Genomic DNA, 24,547 nt, shown 5'->3' on the forward strand with positions numbered 1-24,547 from the left:
ATGGAAAAAAGATAATTTGCAAATATTCACTTTCTAAAAAATGTTTAAAGACAAATTTGTTTGTTCTTTGTCATGAAGATTCAAAACACACTGTTTATTTATATACATAAGTATAAGTGGTGGTGGGGGTCGATCTAATTAATGACCTTTTACACTGCTTCACCAAGGATCGGATAATTTAGAGTACATTTAACCTCAGCTTGAGGTTTACATAAAGCACTGTGATCTTACAAAGCTAGATTTGTTGCATAAAACTTCGATTTTACACTTGACAGTCCAGACTGGAGAGTACGAGTGAATGCATATATTGTACCGGCTAGGTCTGCAGGCGTCGTTCCTTTGGAGCGCTTGTTCTTTCACAGAATCGAATGGAATTATTAATAATGATATCATGACTCTGAAAAAAGAAGGAACTAATAAAACACATTAACATTAAAATTAACGAACGTGGAACGATTAATAATTGGTTGAAAAGAACGATCTGGAATTGTTCACTAGAAACACATTCTAAATTAGGAACACATTATAAATCAGAAACACGTATTAAATCAGGAACACATTCTAAATCAGGATCCCATTATAAATCAGCAACACATTCTAAATCAGAAACACGTTCTAAATCGTTCTAAATCTAAATTTTGGTCTAATAAAGATGGAGGAAGTGGGAGGGGCAGGTTTTCACCCCCAGTGCCCATCCCCCTTCAATTTGCCCTTATTGTTAAGGTAGATGAATAGATAATTAAAAAAGACCCTGCGGTATCTTAAATGGTAAGCGTGCAAGGGAGCTTTAAAAAATAAAAAAGCCCCATCCCCCTTATATTTAAAATTAAAATCATTCATAAAAAAAACAGGATTGTTAATATTAACAAATCTCTATACAAACGGTTTCTTTCTCCCCCCCCCCCCCCNGTACTTCAGGGGGCAGAAACGTCATGGGGGTGTGTCTGTACCAAAAGAGTGTGTGTAAAGTTTACCGTACCGAAGGTGTGTACTGTAGGTTTATACAGTACGTACGAATCTCGGTATGTGTACAGTTAAGGAGAGTACATTTGTTTATTGTTAATTGTTTACTTAAAAATAAGTTTAATATACATGTAATATATTATTTATATATTTAAGCCAACACTATAAAACCAAATTTTCATGCAAAGAATATGATTTGATTAAAGTTTACAATAAACTACTCGTTATTCAAGTTTAATTATAATTTCCTTGACTGTAGTCATGTTGTGTGTCTGTACCAGAAGAGTGTGTGTAAAGTTTACCGTACTGGCTTTCTCAGACCAGCCCCATTTTCTTTCCCTTTATTCCTATTCCCTGTTGTACTTTCACATTATTTAGGGATTTGTTTTATTTCATGTCTTATCTGTTAATTGTTCAAATGTATTTTCATAAATAAATCATAATCATTTTTACCTTGTATCTTTTAATACAAATCTTTCATGCAAAGTACATAATAAATTTGATTTAATTTTATTGTTTTATTTAAATTTGATTTCTGTAGCATGAATAATATTATTAGTCTAATGTCAAAAGCTTTAAAATATCGTCTTCTTGCGACAAGAAATCTAAACTGTTCTAAATCGATTTCTTTTTTATATAATTTTGTGCTTTGGTCTATAGATTTATTTTTGAGGTCATTTTTAAACTATGTTAAATTTATTTATAATAATTATAGTAACAATGTTAATAGTAATGATTATTGATTATAACTGAATTTGTTTTTAACCACCCTAGAACTTTTTAACCCCCCTAGAAATTATCATGATGTATATCAAATTATTGGTTTTAGATGGGGTGTTTTTGCATTAACTCATTTCTACTGAATTTATTTTAAGTATCATAAAAAATAGTTTTACTCTAAGAGGAAAAAGATGTTACTTTTACTTTCATGAAAAAAGTCGTCTTTATACAATTGTTTTAACGGTGTTAAAAGCAGACTAATCAATAGGGAATGAAGTTTTTGGAAGGGGCAATTGTAACTTGTAGAGGCAGTAAGTGGAGTAATCCCTGCTATTCAGGGCCTGAAATTGGAAATTTAGAAAAAAGAAACATTTAGAAGACGACATTTAAGCCCTTTGCTGTGTAAGCCAGCCCTACGTTTAAAAGTTCAGGAAAGCTTTATTAGTATAACTACAATGCACATATTTATACATGTTTTTTGTTTTCGATACAAAAAGAAAGAATGTAATTTTGACGATATTTTATATTGATTTATATACTGAAATTTGTAGAATAGAAAGACGACATTAAAGAAATACTTAAGTGCATTATACGGTTTATTTATTAAATCAATAATTAAGTGAAATGGGTCTGTTTACACTGCACACTTACGGCGCCTTATGTTCATTATAGTCATAACTTCATTCTAAAAGTGAACTTCATATTCTAGTGTTTTCTGGTTTTCACTAAATAATTATATAAAAAAAAAATTGGTTTAAAAGGACATCTAATTCAATATTTGTTATTTCTTACCAAAATTTCAAAATTGTTTGCTTTAAATTAATTAAGAAGTTTTGTTTAATTTCTTTCTATTTTAAGTTGATACAAAAATAAAGTTTTTTATTCCAGTTTAACGAAAAACATAACATATTGCTAGTTTATATTTCTGTATGAAATTGAAATACTAGATTCCGAATAGATTATTCGTTTACAACAAATTAACAACGCGTGCAGCAAACACTTTATACAAAAAAGTGGAATAAAAGTCGTCTTTGCTGAATATTTTCACAACATTTTTAGAATTTATTGGTAACCAATTAGAACCAAGAATAAACAAAAAAATAGACAGTAGAAATTACGTACAGTCTTCTCCATGAAGTCTCATTCTTCGTAGGTAAAACTGTATGTATCTCTAAATATATATATTGACAGAGCTATTTAATAACATATTACAACCCATTTCAACATTCTTGGCGGTGTTTGTAATAGTATAATCAAACGAAGACGACTTTAATTCTGATTTATTCTGGTTATCACATTATCCATGGGGTTAGCTATTTAGAAAGTGAGGTAAACTCATAGACAAAAATAGGCACTCAGCCAACTAATATCACGAAACCTCGATTTCAAGAGGGAGTGGGGTTCATACAGTACACATACTACAGAGGTTTGTTTCAAACTTCGATTTTGGCATATACTTAGATGCATTTTGCCGGCGTACAGTTGAATACTAAATGATCTGAGAGATATTTTCCCACTAAAATTTAAACAAAAAAAGTAAACAAAGGAAGCACTTGAAAAAATAACTTGTTTTTTAGAAAGTGCGTACACAAACAACCCATTTTTTTAAATTGTACAAATTTTCCCAGCTTGCCTGCTGTACTCAGTACACTGATCCTCTATAAATATATACTCGTGGGTAAACTTCAATATAATATTTGTTTTTTACTGTAAAATAATCCTGTATATTTGAGTTGGTGAAGAAGGTTAGGTTTCCCTAAAATTACCATAATTTGTGTGGACTTGTATCAGCAAACTTTATAGATTGGGAGCTGGGAACAATGCAGGGAAAGAGGACAAAAATGTACCGTTGTGATTCGAACATGAAATATCTAAACAACAAATTGTCAACAGGAACTTATTTTTTACATTCTTAAGCAAATAAGTTTTTGCAAATACATTTGGTTTGAAGATCACAATTATTTTGTTTACTAATTCTTTATTTGACGCACAGTAAAGTATACGTTATAGCTGATTTACCGCTATACGCGTAAAATATCTGGCAGATTTGTTTCAGAAGAAGAAAAACCGTTTACCTGCAGGCTGTATATGTATATATTTTACCTGCAGGCTGTATATGTATATATTTTACCTGCAGGCTGTATATGTATATATTTTACCTGCAGGCTGTATATGTATATATATTTTACCTGCCGGCTGTATATGTATATATTTTACCTGCCGGCTGTATATGTATATATTTTACCTGCAGGCTGTATTTATATGCATATAGTTTACCTGCAGGCTGTATATGTATATAGTTTACCTGCAGGCTGTATATGTATATATTTTACCTGCAGGCTGTATATGTATATATTTTACCTGCAGGCTGTATATGTATATATTTTACCTGCAGGCTGTATTTATATGTCTATATTTTACCTGCAGGCTGTATATGTATATATTTTACCTGCAGGCTGTATATGTATATATTTTACCTGCAGGCTGTATTTATATGCATATAGTTTACCTGCCGGCTGTATATGTATATATTTTACCTGCAGGCTGTATATGTATATATTTTACCTGCAGGCTGTATATGTATATATTTTACCTGCAGGCTGTATTTATATGTCTATATTTTACCTCTGTCTGAACAAATTGAAAACAGAAAACCATGCTTTAACATTTAAAATGGTTCTTTTTTACAATTTTTACGCACAGCCCTAGTTACAAAATGAAAAAACTAAACTAATCTTTTGAAAACAATAATTTAAAAGCAATTGCTAGATACGTTTGTTAAAACAGTTTTTAAATAATATATTAGGATCAAACATTGATCCGGGGTTGGGAAAACCGATGCTGAAACTACAATAAGATGAAAAAGACTATTATTACACAAGTAAACCAGAGAAAGAACAGTTGTTTTTCTGGGTTAATTCATCAAATTTTGTGTCAGGCTTTTTAGTAAAAATCTGTCCTGAATGTGACCAAGAAATAAGACCCCATTTTTCTTGGGCTGTCTCTTTTGTACAGTTAACAAATTAGATCATTTGCTTTTTTATTCTTAAATCAATGGTTTACTTCAGAACTTAGATTTAAATACAGCATGTTACTTTGCTAATTTATGTCTTTATTGACTCAGTGAGAATAACAATCTTCTATGCAAATATGCACTTTCATATTCAAGGGTCTCCAACATGTTTATGTTTATGTTTATATTAAAGGGGCTCCAACATGTTTATGTTTATTTTGTATATTCAAGGGGCTCCAACATGTTTATGTTTATTTTATATATTCAAGGGGCTCCAACATGTTTATATTTATTTTATATATTCAATGGGCTCCAAAATGTTTATGTTTATGTTTGTATATTCAAGGGGCTCCAACATGTTTATGTTTATGTTTATGTTTCTATATTCAAGGGGCTCCAACATGTTTATGTTTATGTTTCTATATTCAAGGGGCTCCAACTTGTTTATGTTTATGCTTATGTTTGTATATTCAAGGGGCTCCAACATGTTTATGTTTATATTTGTATATTCAAGGGGCTCCAACATGTTTATGTTTATTTTGTATATTGAAGGGGCTCCAACATGTTTATGTTTATGTTTCTATATTCAAGGGGGTCCAACATGTTTATGTTTATGTTTTGTACAAGAAAACAAAATATGAAGAGTTTTGAAATGAATAAGAAATGAAGATTTTAAAATAAATTAATATTTTAATGAATCATCTAACCTTATTTATGTTTAAATAAGTAATTCATTTTGTATAAACACAATTATTCATTAGAATTTTATTCAAAAATGATAAATTAAACTATATATTCTCATTAATTATTCTAACTGGGCATTATAATGTTAATTTAAACTGGGGTTTCCACTGTTCTAATGGAATATCCAGCATTTTGAAACTTTACAACTTAAATCAATTCTAAATCTTTTACTTTAAAAGACTCAAAATAAATCTGGATTAGTTTGTTTTAATTGAACGATGGATTCAAGAAATGTTTGTGATCAATATGGCAGTATGTTTTCATACAAATGTTTCTTTTAAAGTTTTGGGTTGCTTACTAAGTTTAGAGATGTTAGTATACAAGTAAATCTAAATAGGTACAAGATAATTATAAAGATTTTTCAAGTAGGTTAATATTCAATTCTTTGTGAGCATAATTAACAATAGTTTCACACATCAGCACATTTGTAAAATAATTGCCCCCATTCTGTCATGCTATATATGCCTTGAAAATCTTTTAACCGAACAATTAGGGATGCTTGAATCTCAGGAATTTCCAAGGTCATATTACAGCTTCGTATATCTGCTTTCTTGACATTGAATTCTAACATTAGGTTTGAATTTTTATAAATTCTTTGAGAAACAGAATTTCAAGGCTTAATTTATTCAGAAGGCTGACACCAGGAAGCTGTTCAATAGATAGAAAAAAAGGAATGATTTACTGACAGAAAACATAGTATCTGCTTTCTTTATTTCAGAAGCAAGAAAGGGAAAAGTTGAGGCCGAAAAAGCTGGCATAATGAGTAACATCATTTACAGATGTGACATCTTGTTTTTCCCAGGACACAAAAATTCAAACTGAATAGTACATGTACACTTAAACAATGAAATACATGCTTAAATAAAAAAGAAATATTGTGCAGATCTGCTAAAAACTCTCTTGCATAAATCGTTCACAGGGATATTATGTGAGTGTAGAGGGCAATGATTCATGGATCAAAGCAGGAATTCTTGAAGTTCAGACAAATAAACATGTTTCCTACTTCTCAAAATCACTTTCATCTCCTTCATAAGCCTTTGAGGAGGTTTGAGAACCTCTAATTATTTGGTTGCTGATGCTCTCTTGGGGGCTATTCTCGCTAGCTCTGGATCTTGACGAGCTTCTTCTGCGAAGCTGAAACACATGAGACTTCTGGGGGTCTTCTGGGGGTGGTCTGTAAAACCCAGGTTGGAAAGGAGCATTGGGACTTTCTCGGTATTTCATTTTAGAATCAGGATCTTTTGGTTTTGGTGATTGGTTTATTTGAAGTCTCCTTCTTTGAGACATTGGAGTATTTGGAGCAGACGTTGCTAATGCCATAGGCGTAAAAGTATCAGGTGTGCGTATAAAAGATTTTGATCTAACAGGCATCCTAGATCGGAAAGCTGACTCTAGTTCTGTACTTTTACTTGAGCTTTGCTGCTGAATAACAAAAGATTTGCTAGATGAAGATTCAACAACAGAGGATTGTTTAGAGATGGATTGAGATGTTTCTGATTCAAGAGCCATTGCTTCAAGTTCAGCCTCCTCAAATGACCTGCGGCATTCCTCAGCTGAAGACTCATACATATTTCTGGATTGAACAGCTTGTTGTGTTAAGGTCTGGACCTGTGATTGCATTCTGTTTGTTGACATTGTTTGAGATTCGGAAGTAGAAGTGTATGTGTGATACTGTTGCACTGATGTTTCTGCTGTAAACATACTGTCATTAGACACCATAGATTCAGTATCTGCTATTAATTGATCCAGTGCAATGTCAATTTCCTTATCAGCTGCAAACTTTGTTAAGTATTCTTGTTTAATTGTGTTTGAGTTATCAATATTGTTAGACCAGCCTGGGACTTCAATTGACTGCATACTTTCTTGCCTTGTTTCCTGCTGATGGATCACTGTTTGGCTTGAATAATGAGCATGTCTTGATTCTTGATTTGTTTCGTAGTTTGAAACAGAGCAGGAAAGTCCAGAATCCAATGTAGAATAATCTGTGTCACTGAATGGTTTGCCCTTGACTGAAGATTTATTGAACATAACTGGACTTAATGGCTTATTTTGCATTTTTTCCATTACCTGAGTAACGGGGGTTGATCTTGTAACAACTTGATCATATTGGTACAACTCATCCTCTACAGACATTTTCCTTACAGTCACTGGAGAAGGGGGTAGGATTCGCACACCCTTGTGCTTTTTCTCAGTTCCACTTGAACCACTAGCCTCTTCCTTTCTACATAATTCTTCTTGCTGGGCAGCAATTAGTTTGACCTTTTCTTTCACAGGTAGAAATTCTACAGTTTTAACTGATGCTGTTCCTATGCCATTGCTTTCAATACTTTCAGTTGGGCTAAATATTGTTCGGGAAGGAGAGTTCATAATCTTGGTTTTAGGTGGTAATGCAGGTCTTCCCTTGCCCATTTGTTCCAATTCAGGAAAACTTAGATTGTCTTTTTTCTCATACAATTGGGACATGAAATTAGATGTGAAATCAGTTGCATTTGTTTGGGCCCCTACAACATTTGCATTAAGTCTTTCTTCCCACATGTTCTGCTGATTTTTACTTTGATCTAATCTATGGTTGTCTTTGATATGTTCTTCTTGTTTTTCATTTGGCATAATATAACTGAATTTTTCAATCTTTGAATTCTGTTTTGAATACTGATTTGTTTTTTGCTGTGATTCAAAGACAGTATTGGTGTAGGTTTTATTCTGCTTGTCCAATTGCTTTGACTGATTCTGAATTTGCTTGCTATTTGAACTTTTTATGTTTTGAATTACAGGAACAAAAGGTACTCTGCAACCCATACTATTTAAGTAATCCACTAATCTTTTAATATCTTCATCTAGTTCCCAAACAGGTGGAGCAGGAGGGCTCTTACTTCTTGGAGGAACATCAGGAACATACAGATCAGGATGAACAGGTTTCCAATTAAATTTAGAGCTATCTCTTGATCTTGGGTCAGCTTTATTTTGCCAAACTGGGAGGATACGTCCACTAACATCACTCTTGTAGCCATGATGCTGGATGTTACCCTTTTGAAAAACTGAAGGGTAACTGCTTTTACCACCTTTTCTATCTGGACGGTAGTCTCGTTCATCAACACCAGGCTTAAATGGTATCTTATCCATATGTCTAAACTTGTCAGATGGATGATAATCTGGGAGTGAGGCCAGGTACTCCATAATTCTATTTAGAGGAACACCACCACTCTTCTTTCTCATTTCAGCAAGTTCTTCCTGGGTCAAGGGGGGTTCATTGAAATTGACAAAAGGCTTCTTTCTTTGATCTTCATCTTTCCAAGTCATACGCTTTCTTTCCCTCCAAAGTGGTGGCAAATAAAGATCATCCCCACCTCCTCCACAGCCATCAAAGGATAATTCTGCTTCACACTCAGCTTCTCCAAGTGCATTTACTGCTCTTACTCGGTATAAACCACCATCACCCTCAGAAACTTGGTGGAATATGATAACATGCCTAATTTGATCAATTTGACGAACCTCAATTCTGCTGTCAGGAACATATTTATTAGGGTAACCATTCCAATTCTCTGTATGTGTCTTTGTTGTAACTTCAACTTCTTCACCATCCTCCATAACCTTATACCAATAAACCTCAGGAACCGGCCACCCACCAACCTCAATCTCTCCGACAAACCTTCGACTTCCTTCGCCATTGACATTATACAGCCTTTGCCAAAACACAGGAGGAAACTGCTTCTTTCTCACAATAAGATCACAAGTACACTCAGCTGATCCTAGTTGATTATGGGCAACAAGAGTGTATTTGCCCATATGATACTCTCTTGTATATTTCAGAATCAGAGTAGACATCTTTCTTGAGTCATGAATCTCTGCATCCTCCCAGCCCTTGTGCCCTGAAACAAAAGTCATTATATTAAAATCAAAGATATATATTAAAATTTGTTAAAATAGGAACTTGAAATTAAATTAGAATTATGCCTTTATCTTGAATTACTGTCAGAAACCAAAAGGAATTATCTGAATATACATTCATGCATTAATTCAAGATTAGACGATTTATAAACAAACATTGTGTGTTCAGGACCCCCCCCCCCCTGTCCTCCTACACATTTATTTCATTCTGAGCCTCTATTTGAATTCTAATTATTATGAAATTGTAATGTATTCCCTAATTTTACACTAAAATGGGTTCAAAATGTAAGATTTGCATAAAATTTGAAGCAATAAAGCCAAATAGCATTCACTGTTGTTAGATATGTCCGGGGTTTGGATGGAATTGTTTAGTTTTATATACCCTTGTTTAACATTTTATGTTAAAATATATAATCTTCAAAAGCATTCAAACTTTTTATTTTGACAACATCAATTTATGAGAATAGGGGAGACAGTCTGGGAGTTGGTGTTAAAGTTTAATGATTTACAGCAATATTTTATAAAATAAGATAAAAATTTAAGTTTTGATGTAAAAAAAATAAGCTAGATATAAAAAAATTATGCCATCAGGACATTTAAGATAAAAACCAGTCTGAATTCAATTCTTGACAAAGCATAGAATTCCTAGCTGTTGTCAATGGTATATCATAAAAATTGTCATTTGTGCAATTCAACTATTTAACATTTTTTTCCTTCAAAATTTCCTTTTTATTTCTTTTCCTCATTTTCTTTTTAGTGTGTTCCTTTTCTTTTTCTTATTAATTCCTATTTCCGTCTTTTCCTCTTTCTATGTACTTCATAATAAATCCAATTTTTGTCTTTTTCTCTTTTTTTACTATTAATTCCTTCATTCGTCTTTTCCTTTTTCTACTTCCTTTTAATTTCTTTAATTTCTCTTCCTCTTGTGCTTCCCTTTTATTATTATTATTGATTTTTGTGTTTTATCAAATACAAGCCAAATGTAAATCCTAAGGATTTTTGAGATTTATCATTTACACCCATGGTTTGGGATTATGCAAATATTTCACTCTAGATCCCCCCTACTCTTGTTTTAGTATGGATCCCTTTAACAAAAAGAGTATGAATGAATTGGGATTGATCAGCTTCATAGTTTATTTATTAGATACATCTGTAAGGATTATTAATATTTTAATCAGTTCCATTAGATCTTCAGTTGCTCCAGTTCAGGATCTGTCTGAGCCGCTTCCTCAACCTCAATATCTCGTTTAGCTGTTCCAGTTCCTTATCTATCTTGGAAGCTTCTCCAATTTGATATCTTGTTTACCTGCTCCAGTTAACCATCTATATTGGCAGCTTCCTCAACTCAATATCTTATTTAGCTACTCAAGTTCAGTATCTTTTACACTGCAATCTTAGCTGCTATTTTAGCTGCTTCCCGAGTCTCTGCTACTTTAGTTACTCTAATATGGGATGCTTCCACTACATTCCCAGCTGCTTCCCTTATTACCGGAGCTTCACCCAGAGTCTCTGCTATGTTAACTATTCATTACTGGAGCTGCTCCTAGAGTCTCTGCTATGTTATCTGTTCATTACTAGAGCTGCTCCTAGAGTCTCTGCTATGTTAGCTGTTCATTACCAGAGTTGCTCCTGGAGTCTCTGCTATGTTAGCTGTTCATTAACAGAGCTACTCCTAGAGTCTCTAGTATGTTAGCTGTGCATTACCAGAGCTGCTTCCAGAGTCCCTGTTACTTTAGCTGCTCCTGCAATCCAAGATGCTTCTACTGCAATCTCAGCTGCTTCCTTAACTAACGGAGCTACTCCTGAAGTCCATGCTACGTTAACTGTTCTTCCAATCTGATATGCTCTTACTGTGTTCTCAGCTGCTTCCTTTGCTGGACTCACAACAGGTCTGTGAAGAGTTGCTCTACAATGAGCTGTGTCTCCGTACTCAGAATCCTCTGGAGAGTATAGAGCAAACCTTTAATGAATTGGCGGGGTAATCTAGTTCTCCTCTGTATGAACACACTGCTCCAAGTCTCTATATAGCTCTGTTCATAGAACCCGCTGGAGAATATATCTTGACCTGTGGTTGGACTGGCTCGACTGTTGTTGGACTTGTTTGCCTTGGATATCCTAGTTCTCTTGTATGTCCTAGAAGTCCTAGCTCTCCTGTGTGTCCTGGGTATCCCAAGTTATCCTAAGTATCCTGGAAGCACTAGTTCTCCTATGTTTCCTGCAGCTATTTCTACAACAAATATGTGAATATCTGTCTGTGAAGATCAGCGTCTCTTGTCTCAAGATTATCTTATTCTTCTATAATGGATTTGTGGAGAGCTTCCCGGAAAGAGCAGCATCTCCTCAGTATCAGGCTTAGCTTCTGCTCTTGGAGTCCTAGATCTTGGCCAAATCGTCTAGCTGTTCCAGATATATGATGAGCTGTCTGTAAAAATCAGTATCTACAATATAAGGATAGGGCAGCATCTGATATTTTGGGTATCCTAGTTCTCCTCTGTATCTTGGAGATCCTACTTTCTCTCTGTCTGTATCCAGGATATCCTAGTGGGTAGTTCAGATGGGCTGGTACGAGAGCTATTGGTCCAGTTCTAGAAACTACAGGAGGGGAATCTCTTGATGAAACTGAGTATCTCTTGGATCTCCTAGTTCTCTTCTGTATCCTTATGAGTTGTTTAGACGGCAATACAATAGTAATTGGTCTAGTCCCAGAAACTAAGGATACAAATCTCTTAATGAGACTGAGGGCCTCTTGTGTTCTGTGGTTGGCATGTTAACAATCCATCTATCTGTTAGTTGTCTGTTAGCTGTCTGTTGTGCAAGTTCCCAAGCTTTTTTATATACAAACGGGAGATTAAACTCACATCCGTATTCTATAAAAATCTCTGTAGATCTGGGTGTACTGCTCCTATTCTTATTCCTATTTTAATTGTTATTTCATCTTTCTACTTCCTTTTCATTACTTTAACTGTCACTTTCTCTTTCTACTTCCTTTTCATTCCTTTAATTGTCATTTTCTCTTTCTACTTCCTAAGAATTTCTATTTTCGTCTTTTCCTCTTTCTACTTCCTTTTCATTCCTTTAATTGTAATTTCCTCTTTCTACTTCCTAAAAATTCCTTTTTTCCTCTTTTCCTCTTTCTACTTCCTATTAATTCCTTTTTCGTCTTTTCCTCTTTCTACTTCCTTTTCCTTTTCATTCCTTTAATTGTCATTTTCTTTTTACTTCCTATTAAATTCTATTTTCTCTGAACTCATATTTTGGCATTTGTTTCCCCTGCCCTCAGAGGATTGCGAATTTTAGATAGTTTTTGTCCTATCTTTGGCAAATGTTTATCTGCTGAAGCAAGATACTTTAAATTCCCCCACAGCGCTGGGGGGGGGGGAAGAGATATAGATACATTTCCTGCTAAAGGAGGGGGAATTTACAGTTTAAGAGAGGGAGGGGGTTATCGTCCATTTACAAGAATATAGTGGGGAAATTATAAAGAAAATGATGCTGAAACAAGAAAAGGTTTCCTTAAACCCAGTTCTGGATTATCGATCTGGGATATCATGGCTTATTTTTGTCTAAAGTTTGGTAAAATTGACAATTTGAGTTTTCTGATTTTCTAATCCCTATATCTGAGCAACCCAATGTCGTAGACCTTAGATATTTCAAACTATGAATTCTGTTTGATCAAAGAATCTAACATAAACAACATAAACAAATTCATCTTTATCTATGTAAATTACGTCCTATTTTTCTACTAGATTTACATATGGCCTAGATAAAAATTTACCTTTATTATATATTTCTAATTTATTTAAGTAAAAAAACTGAAAATTTCTCTTGCGTCATGGTTAAATTGATAACCTGCGCTTTTCAAAAGTCTTAGGTGTAAAATGTAAGATGTAAGATGTATAATGTAAGGTGTATATAAGATGTAAGATGTAAGATGTCAGATGTAAGATGTAAGATGTAAGATGTAAGGTGTAGGATGTAAGAAGTAAGATGTAAGATATGTAAGATGTAGGATGTAAGATGTAAGATGTAAGATGTAAGATGTAAGATGTAGGATGTAAGAAGTAAGATGTAAGATATGTGAGATGTAGGATGTAAGATGTAAGATGTAGGATGTAAGAAGTAAGATGTAAGATGTAAGATATGTAAGATGTAGGATGTAAGATGTAAGATGTAAGATCTAAGATGTTAGATGTAAGATGTAAGATGTAAGATGTAAGATGTAGGATGTAAGAAGTAAGATGCAAATGTAAGATGTAAATTATAATTAAGTAAATTCAATTATAAAATACACCATAAATAAGATTAAAGATTTAACCCTATTCCTGCTGGGGGGGGGTCAATTTGACCCCCCCTGTAGTTTTTTTGCATAACTCAAAAAGTATTGGTCTGAGGCTGTTGACATTTTCTGACTTTTCCTAAATACCCAAAGCCCTCCCTTTAGGCCTAAAACCGGGCTTTAATACTAACTGCCTGAGTCCTCAGGCACACTGCCTGAATGACTGCTTTTGCTTGTAGCAAACTAAATCTTTGTTTTGACCCACTTTCACTTGTCAGACTTTGATAAAATTTAGCTTTTTGGAAAGCCTATGACATAAGGAAACGGATTGCACAAGTTTTGCGAAAAAAAAATTGCAAATTTTTTGCAAACAACCTGTCAAAGAAAATTTGCACATTTTTAGTTTTTCTTGATTAAAAATCAGGTTATTTAAAATTTTGCAAAACTTTTTGCATATTTGAAATGGCATGGCCAAGGGCTTTTCAAAAATGTATAATTTGTCATTTTTTGGACAAATTTTTTGCAAACATTTTTACTATAAAACTGGATTTTGCGATAAAAAATTCAATTTTCGCAAATTTGCAAATTTTTTTGCAGATTCTAAAAGTAGAGCACAAGAGCTTTCTAATGATGTATCATTTGTCATATTTGGACATAAAACATGGGATTTAGAGGGGGGGTCAAATTGACCCCCCCCCAGCGTATCCTGGTTTTCAAGTACCCCAGCGGGGATAGGGTTAAGCTACATATGAAATATAAGATTCTAGGCTTTTAGGGGCGCTTCGCGCCCATCTTCTATTTCAACGTTTAATTGTGGCTTTATCTCTTTGTACAGTATAAAACAAACCAATCAAATAGTTTGTGTATTTCATAAAATTTGTACGCGGAATTTTAAAATTTTACAAAAATAAAAAACTTTTAAATACACATTTTTTTTAAATTTTTTAAACCTTCTCTAGGGTCACGTGAGGTCCCATACAAAATTCGGACCCGTTCAGCCGTTTTTACGTTTATTGGATACAAACAAACAAACAGACAAGCTAAATTTATATATAGATAAATTTAAAAGTTTAGATAATGTTGAAAGATGGAAGAACTTAATTATTCTTTATACTGAGAAAGCCTAGAAAACTTTCCAAATTATATCTCAGGGATGCAGACAAGAAAAAGATAAAAATATTAAAGGGACAGTAAACGTAATATAAACTTTAATTTAAAGGGACTGTATAATTTCAAGTTACCTTCCTTACAAATATGCTCTATTCACAACAGTACCCTTGAAACCTTTTTCTGATCAATAATAAGGAAGATATTTTCATTATTCTAGGTTAACAAGTGATCAGACATTGCCATAAAGAAAGGGTACCACTGTAAATCCAGCATTGCAATCCGTGAGAGTTACTTGTAAGCAATAGTGTTTTTTTTCTTGTCTTTAACGTTAAAGGGTCACTGAACATTTTGAAGATTTAAAACAAAGATTGAATTAAGTAAATGTGAAAATGTGGAAAGTATCTTGTAGATTTCTCTGTGAAAGGTCTGAATAAATCTGGCTTTAGTATCTAAACATTGAGTGTTTGGAAAAGAGAAAATAGAAGGACATTTGTTATTCTTTAAGAGGAGGTTGCTACGCTAATTCAAATATAAGACTTTATTACCATGCAAAAATAGGTTAATGTATGGTATTTGAACTGAGAATTTAGTATTGTGGAGAAATTTTTTAGGCAACCAACTCCCTTTAAACATTTTTTTGAGTCACATTTTTTGAATTTCGAGAATACATTTTAGATACAATACAGTGCAGCGCTCGGCACAGAATGACCATCGGAGGAAGAGGGGACAGAAAGACTTGACATAAGAATTGTCGGCGTTTATCATTACAGTAAAGTTAAGGTGTGTTCAAGTTACTAATTGCAATGAAATCAAATGATAACAAAAAAATGTCAATGCTTATATTTATACTCTGCAAATGCCTATTTCTCTTTGTACTTTAAGGTGGTGGGTGGTTGCAAAGATATTAGAATTAGAAAATACAGAATAATCATGCAGTTCCTTAGTTTCCTTTTTTAATATTCTTTTAATATTTCTATGTCTTTTTTGATATCGCACAAATTTAAACATCTTTTCCATGTATCTCCCCCCCCCCATTCCCTCCTGTCCAGAGATAGAAGCTCAGAGCGTCCACCTCTTAGATTTTAGATTCATTTGTCAATATATATTTTCAACAATTTGCTGAAATCTGACACATTATAGAATCCTAGGGATTGGAAAATAGATTGAATTCAAGATAAACTTCTTCTTCTTTCACTCTGCTCATTCACTCTTCCTTTTAACCCTAAAATGACTGATGGGGAGGGCATTTTATCACCCCCCCACCCCGGACCCCCTGGCGGATCACTTAAAATTCCGCATACAGTCCCTTTAACAGTTAGTGTGCCAATTTTTCTTTCGTCATAAATTAATATGTATTTCTGATAAAAAAAATTTTTTTTCATACATACCCTGCTTCACTATTAAAATGTAAATCTTTGTTTTTTGAAATAATTTTAATTTTAACCCTAACTATAAAATAGCAAATAAATATATCTTGGTTGAGTTTAGAAATTAATCCGAAATCTTGCATTTTATTCAGCGCAGATTTTGCAAATAATTCAAAGCAATTTGTAAAAATAAAATCAGAAGAGATTTTATGCAAAAATTCTGCAGTAATTCCTTCCTAAAATGCACAATTTTCATTGATATTCTAATTTAAATTATGAAAATTCGTCAATTTTATATTTTATGTTCATATGCAAGATTTAATATGAATCTAGATTAAAGGAAATTAGTTTTTTTTTCACAAATTCTGATTTTATAATGAAAGATAATAGAATATATTAGAGAGGAATTTACTGGAAAAAAGTGTAAAACGGCCATTTTGTTGTACTGTTTCCACACTGCAGGTGTACTTTACATATTTGTGCTCTTTAACCTTTTGGGCCCTGGAACATATTTTCCTAGAAAAAATAGTTCTTAATAATTATTTCATTTTTTTAAATCCTTTTTCTCTGACAACCTTTCATGAACACGTCGATAGAAATAGTTTTTTATCATTAGAAACATACTCCTATAATTGTAGGTATTCACTTTACAAACGACGATTTTACGTTGTAATGATTAATAAAGTAATGATTTTAATTCACCTAAAGCAAATGTTTAAAGTTATTTAACAACTTTATAAAACAAAAAATAAATGGGAATGGATGTCCAGGGATGGTATTAGTGTGATGTACTGCATATAATTTGTGAACATTTACATGAATTGTACACTTTGAACTCCCTTTCAGGCTGAAAGGTACTGACAATATTTATACTAAGGTATTGTTTAAATTCCACTCTAACATATTCTATTCTCTTTGTTTATAATCCTTCTATCAATTAACAACCAAAGGATTTAGACCTTGAATATTTCTAACTGTGAATTCGGTTTGATCAAATAAACTAATCTTGAAATTTAAAAGGTCTGTACGTGTACCTATACCATAAGGTAGCAAAGATATAGGGATAAGAAATTTGAGTTTTTGGCAAAAACTCAATTTCTTTGTCATCGTTTTACCAACGTAAGTGACATTTTTATCTAGATTTTTTTATTTTTGTCATTTTTCGCGTTTTAAAACAAGTCGTATTACCTGGTATAATCGGCTCATCATCAAAAAACCAATTAAACTTTGGGTTTGGTTTCGCATCGACGATTCCTTCGAAGAAAACTTTGGCGGATTCCTCGACAGCTGCTCCTTCGATCTTCGTCACAAACCTTGGAGGGCAGTTGTCCTAAAGCAGAGATTTCAACCTCAAACTTCAAGAAAAGTATAATAAAACATGCACTCAAAATATGAAACATGAATCCTTTGATTTTTCATGATCATTTTATTTTTAATCCATAGTTTTGAACAGAGAAATAACAAAACAAAAAAAATCAAAAACCCTACATCAATATATTTTTTTAAGTTCAACTTTTTAAATTTAGCAATTTTCATTAATTTTTTTATATTTACAGTGTTAGCATAGTGTTCAAATATGGAATTCAATCAAATTAAAACATTTTTACAAAAACTTTTAAAATAAATTTATTAATAAGGTTTAACTCACCTTAGGTTTGATGGTGAGTGTCCCCTGCTGGGGTCCCTTAGGTATCCAGTCAACACGCATAGGGTCCTTCAAGGGGATTATTTAAACTTATTTTGTTATTAAAATAAAAAATTTCAGTTTTTCATTAAAGTTATTTTTTTATTGAAACAGAAATTAATTTTTAATTACAAAAAAATTTGCTAATGTGGAAAGATTTTTAGTTATTTTATGAAAAGTTGTTTTTGTGAAGTCTTTAAATTCGAAATGTAACTTCAAATTTTATAATTTTTTGCTTTGAGTTTGTGATTTTTTACTGAAGCAATTCATGCAAAAAATGTACAATTAACATCATCAGGGATACAGCAGTCATAAAAATGACAAGCTACAAAATTTGTAGCTATATTTATACATTTTTTTATTATATTCTTTTAATGTATTCAATTTTGAGATTAAGTTTAAATTATTCTTCCTCAGGGTACATCGCCTTGTGAACATAATCATTTCTCATTGTTTGGTAGTAATCCATCTTTATGGATCAAGTTTTCACTTGCTAGACTTTCAACTTTTATCACAATCTCTTTTTATAGTTTAGTCTGTTTTTTTTGTTAATGTAGAAGTAGAAATGTCAAAAAAAAATGTTTGCTAAATTTTGATGCTTCAGTTCTCCCCTCTCGCTGCTCTCTGTTGCAAGTTCTAAACAAAAAGAAAATTTAAAATTTGTAAAATTCTCTGTAAGGTAATTATTTTGTTGAATTTGTGTTTTGCTGGATCAGCTGAATTTCCGAAATTTTTTCCCGGATTTTTAAGATGTAAGATAGAAATAGATCTGGGAGATATCCAGATACTCAATATTATTTTTTACAAAGATAGATAGATAGATGTATTAAACAGATTAAAGGTTTAATACACGTAACTAGTATAGATATACAGAGGTATCCACAAAGTAATTGATTTCTTGCCAAAACCTCAAATTGTCTAATCCCTTAAATCTGTGCAACCTGATGTTTAAAATATTTCTGACTTCAGATTGTTTTACCCAACAGAATTCATAGTTTGAAATATTTGGGATAAGATAATTTGAGTTTGTGTCAAAAAATCAATTCCTTTGAAATAAAAGGCTAAATATCATTTTTATGGGTAACCCAGTATTTAATATGATTTGTTTGTGGGGTGGGGGGGGGGGGGTTAAAGGAAATAAAATGGTTATTGTTTAATTACGATTAAAAATATCATATGTGATACTAACACGTATTTAATTAGTATTCGCTTCAGGATTCAAACATTTTGCATAAGTTAATTACTTCCCTTAATTAGATCTGGAATTGCATATAAATGTCAGTTTAACGATAAGAGTTTCAATGTATGTACGTATTTGCTTTCTTTCCAATTAAAATATAATTTGAAAAATCATCAGAAACACAGGATTAATGGATAGATTGTACAATGTATAAGAAATACATTTAGAACACAATTCAACATAATCGGGACCAAACAGAAAATGTCGATTATTAATTCTTTAAATCCGTAATTATTGAAAACAAAAACCTGAGAGAGGAATTGAGTCTTTGCATACAACTGAACTTTTCAAATCCCTATATCTTTGCAACCTGTTGGTGTAGCCCTTTAATATTTTAAACTTAGATTATATTAAATATCTTGGACTATAACATTAGGTTACAAAGCATTGGGGATTAGAAAATCAAATTCTGCAACAAAGACTTGATTCCATTTGTTTGTTTTATGATGTATGAAGAATAATTAATGACTAATAAAAGTTTAAATGACTAATGACTATCTCACTATATTATCCCTTGAAGAAACTAATTCATTTGGTGTACTGTCCTGTGAATTTAACGGTTCTGTCAATATTTCAGAAAGCTGTGACTTTCGATCACAATTTAACCCCTCATACATAATTTTATAGCCTTTTTTCTTAAATACTTTTTTGTTGGCAGCTCATGGCATATACATTTTGAATGAAAAAGTATAAAATAACAAATCTGTAAGTTTAAAGATTGTTGAATAATAGACGAAAACACGTTTGATTTCAAATAAAAGAAACAGGATGCTTCTCATGGTTAGTTCGTGGTGACTGTACAGCCGGCCTGGTACTTGAAATGAACCAGACTTTACCGTGATCTACAAAAAAAGAACTTTAATCTATTCTTCCCATGGCTAAACGTTTTCTGAGAAACCTTCAAGCGTTAACCCTATATCGGCTGGNGGGTGGGACTAAATCTATGTGAAGCCTGTTCAACGCTAAATTTTCCAAAAACTATTGTTATTTTTAATCAAAAAAATCTTTTCTTCGAATACAATCTTTAAAATTACTTTTATTGAAAAAATATTTGTGAATATTTGATACATTTTTACATATTTTCTTTTATTGGAAATATGTTTCTGAACAATTTATGTAAAACAATTATTCAAATTTTTTCTCAATATTTACAAACTTTCTTCTTCTTCTAAGTTACTGGTGCAGATGCAATATTTTATCTTTTAAAGGGAATATTTTCTATTTCAGGCAGATTTATCTCCTATTAAATTTTGCGTAAAGTGCAATATGTAAACATTTTTTTTTATTTATAACTTCAGTATAAAGCAGACTGCAGGGGATAAAATTGATATTTTTTAATTTTAATTTTTACCATTTAATTTAATCGACTAAAGACCAACAACTAAAAATTAAAATCGACTATGGGTGCAAAGAGCCCTGGAATATACGTATATATACGTCAGTATGCAAGATTTAGTGTAGAGGGTTAATGCTTAAGATTGTATGATGTATATTGTAAGGTTCTAATTTCTCTCTGATGATTGAGCTGGCTTTTGTTTCAATCCAAGTTTGCACAGCTAAACTGTATACACTATATACTGCAGGGTGTCCCAATATTTATGGAAATTAATGTTGGCATTGAATCGTCTTTTGATTTACGGGGAATAAAATTATATTTTTTGTCCGAATTAAAAATAAAAAACCTTTCTTCACAATTACAAGAAATCTTTTTTTGTAAAAATTTACCAATTTTTGATAGAATCTCTTTAAGGTTTGATAGATTCTCTTTAAGGTTTGATAGAATCTCTTCAACCTTTAATAGAATCTCTTCAATCTTTGATAAATACTCTTCAATTTTTGATAAATACTAATCAACCTTTAACAGAGAATCTTTTCAATCTTTGATAAATACTCGTCAATCTTTGATCAATACTCGCCAATCTTTGATAGAATCTCTTTAATCTTTGATATCATAAAATTTTGATACAATCTCATGAATCTTTAAAAGAATCTCTTTAATTCATCTAAATAGTTAAATCATCCGACTATCATGCAGGAGTGAATAAAAAGTTTACATTCGTATCTCATTTTCATATATCATGGGACACCCGTCCCCTGTACACTGTACAACACTGTATCCATGTATCCCCTTAAAAAAACATGAGCGAGGTCATAGATATTCATCTAGGCAAAATTCAACATTTTCTTCGCAACCCAGCCATCCCCCCCTCCCTCCCTGCAACTTAAAGTTATATTTACATTTTACAGTTTTATTGTAAGACAAATGAGAGTTAATTTATACTGGCAGAATTTGAATAAATAAAAACTAAATTCAAGAGTAAAGATGTATTGTGTATTTGTAAATAAAAGAAACCCATAAAACTTTAAATTAAAAATTTTAAAAAAATAGAGCAAATTCTAGATTTTTTTGTCTCTATCCTGCTTCACTTAAATTAGGGGGTTACTTTAAATTTAATACGTGCAAGATGAATGCAAACTTAATGTGTTTACTTTATTTTAATCTATGATCATGGAGTCCATAGTGTAGTATCCTCTACCATATTTATTTTGGAACGCCAAAAGAGTTATATTTATAAGTCTTAACATGTACTGCTGAAAGTCCCATGTGAAAAGTCCCATGTGAAAAGTCCCATTTGAAAAGTCCCATGTGAAAAGTCCCATGTGAAAAGTATTACCATTTTAAAACTTTATTTGTATAGGATTATTTCCTTGTTTGGTAAAAATATCTTGTTTTAAAATATGCTTATTATGTATAAATATAAAGTAGTATTCTCTGTTTGTTTGTATCCCCGATCATAACTCATGAAACCCTGGACTGATAAGCCTCTAATTTTAATTGGAGAACGCGGTATAACCACAGAAATGTTCTAAGCTTTGAGATTCTAAATTGAGTGAGTCGACTGTTATAGGGAAAAGTAGCTAAAATCACAATTTAAGACCAAGCGCGGGTAAACGGCTGGAGAAACTATGATTAACCTGGGCAACGCTGGACTCCCAAACTAGAGAATTATGTTATCTTTAGAATTTCAATTTTGTGATCCTTTTCCCATTATTGACAGTCTACTGCCCATAATAAGTTTAAACAAAAGTGAAATTTTTCCACTAAGATTTTTTAGCAAGTTTTTATTTATAAAAAACTTCTTTTCTCTTGAATTTCTTATAAAGATTTTTAAAACTTTATACTGATGATGAATAGTTTACTTTCAGATCATGATGTTAAAAGAGCTCAAGGTCTTTTTTTTGTTGGCAACTAATTATTTTCATAGCACTTTTTGCAACAATTAAAATACAATTACAGGCTTTCAGGGCGCTTCGCGCTCATCTTCTATTTAATGTTCTCTTTGATTAAATTGAAAAACAAAACAAAACAAAAAATTCAGGATTTCAACAAAAAATTTTGTGAATTTTTAAAATTTTCAAAATTTAATGAAAATCAGTTTTCGATGGAAGCAAATTTTTTAAAATTTTGCTCAATCATAAACCTTCACTGGTGCCACGTGAGGTCCCACACAAAATTTGAGCCTGATCGGTTCAGCCGTTTAAGACGTTTATTGAATACAAACAAACAGACTGACAAGCTAAATTTATATAAAGATTGAGATAATTCTTTTTCAAACTGTACGTACCCCAACCTTTTTTCTATTTTTTTTTTCTCGGGGGCCCCCCCCCCCCCCTCCACTCTTTCTTATAATACTTTTCTCCTACTTATCAGACTGGGTTACCCACAAAGGATTATACTGTAAAGACGACTTGACAATCTAAAATGCTATGATCCCAGCTAGAGTTTAATTCAGACTGCTGTCTTGAATGTACTCTTCTATTCGTTTATTTTAATGATTTAGAAAGAAAGATACAAGTAAGGAAGTGAGGGTTATTATAAATGTATGGAAACAACTGGGTAGATTCCGTACAGTCGTCTCTGAAGTCTTAACCTTTACAGGAAATCCTGTATCAAGATTCAAGATCCCCCCCCCTAGAACCTTTTTTCTGAATTATGTTAGATTCCCGGCCATACATAACCATAATTCTAAATCTTTTACATCAAGATCCCTCCCCCCCCCCCCCCACCCAAAATCACCCTTATATTCCCCCATGACCCCGGGCTCCCTCGACTGTTTACCAATACTAGAGTAGTAATAAGCTTGTATAATTAATATGTGGGAGGTCAGAAACCGGAATGAAGGAGGAAACATGATTATGTGATGTCTCAAAGGGATGAAGGGGGTGGATTCAAGGTTCAGATCAAGGTATGTATACTAAAGGTAGGGGATGGAGAGGATGGATTCAAGGTTTAAATCAAGGTATGTATGCCTAAGGGTAGGGGATGGAGAGTGTGGATTCAAGGTTCATATCAAGGTATGTATACTAAAGGTAGGGGACGGAGAGGGTGGATTCAAGGATCAGATCAAGGTATGTATAATAAAGGTAGGGGACGGAGAGGATGGGTTCAACGTTTAGATCAAGGTATGTATACTAAAGGTAGGGGATGGAGAGGTTAGGTTCAAGGTTTAGTCCAAGAAATGTTTACTAAAAATATTTAAAAAAATTCAATTATTATTGTTATGTAATTACCAGCAATCCTAATACACAATAGTCAAACGTGTTCACAAAGCCTTTTCCCTTACCCTTCATTTTACATTCCTTAGTTTAGATGAAAGGATGATCAGAAGAAAATATCATTAAAGGGGGTGGGGGGAGGGCGGGGGAGGGAAAGGGATCTTTACAATAATACAAAAACAACAAAGTGTATTTAAATAAATATTGCAGTTATGATGAGATTTTTGTTCTCACTTATCCAATAGAGCGCTAATCTTAAATTTCTAAATTTGATGATACATTGTTATATTTTAAAACTAGACTTTTTTATCTTTCAGAATTCATTTATAAAAAAGTAATGGTGTACAAAATCAAGGGGCTAAGATATAAGAATTAGACTTAAGTTTGAGTAATCAATTCAATTGAGAATATATTCCATCTTAAAATACAGATTGCATCACATATCAAGATTGTATCATAAATTCAAGATTGTATCCTGTATTCTGTGTATTCACCTGTATTGTGTGACCGCAAGGCGAGTATGAGAGGAACTAGCTGCTCTGAAGCTGTCAGGACACTACCTGCCCGGACTACGCTGTTTATCTATCTATCTATCTATACATCAATATATCTATCTATCTATCTATCTATATATCTATCTATCTATACATCAATATATCTATCTATTAATCTATCTATCTATCTATCTATCTATCTAACTATCTATATTATTAACCCTATTCCTGCTGGGGGGGGGGTCAATTTGACCCCCCCTGTAGTTTTTTTTAAATAACTCAAAAAGTATTGGTCTGAGGCTGTTGAAATTTTCTGACTTTTCCTACATACCCAAAGCCCTCCCTTTAGGCCTAAAACCGGGCTTTAATACAAACTGCCTGAGTCCTCAGGCATACTGCCTGAATGACTGTTTTAACAAACTAAATCTTTGTTTTGACCCACTTCCACTTGTCAGATTTTGATAAAATTTAGCTTTTTGGAAAGCCTTTGACAT

At 32.5% G+C, this 24,547-nt stretch overlaps 1 protein-coding gene across 1 annotated transcript; it reads right to left on the bottom strand.

Moving 5' to 3' along the window:
* Positions 1-5,438: 5,438 nt before the first annotated feature.
* Positions 5,439-24,127, bottom strand: LOC111699327 (uncharacterized). Its single transcript, XM_023469971.1, has 5 exons — positions 24,054-24,127; positions 18,175-18,398; positions 17,727-17,792; positions 17,267-17,408; positions 5,439-9,306 (listed from the first exon to the last, which is right to left on the bottom strand). The coding sequence occupies exons 2-5, from the start codon at positions 18,229-18,231 to the stop codon at positions 6,440-6,442; spliced, it is 3,132 nt and encodes a 1,043-aa protein (XP_023325739.1). The 5' UTR covers positions 18,232-18,398; positions 24,054-24,127; the 3' UTR covers positions 5,439-6,439.
* Positions 24,128-24,547: the final 420 nt, after the last annotated feature.

This window comes from Eurytemora carolleeae, unplaced genomic scaffold, assembly GCF_000591075.1.
Source record: "Eurytemora carolleeae unplaced genomic scaffold, Eaff_2.0 scaffold344, whole genome shotgun sequence".
NCBI classification, from domain to species: domain Eukaryota; kingdom Metazoa; phylum Arthropoda; class Copepoda; order Calanoida; family Temoridae; genus Eurytemora; species Eurytemora carolleeae.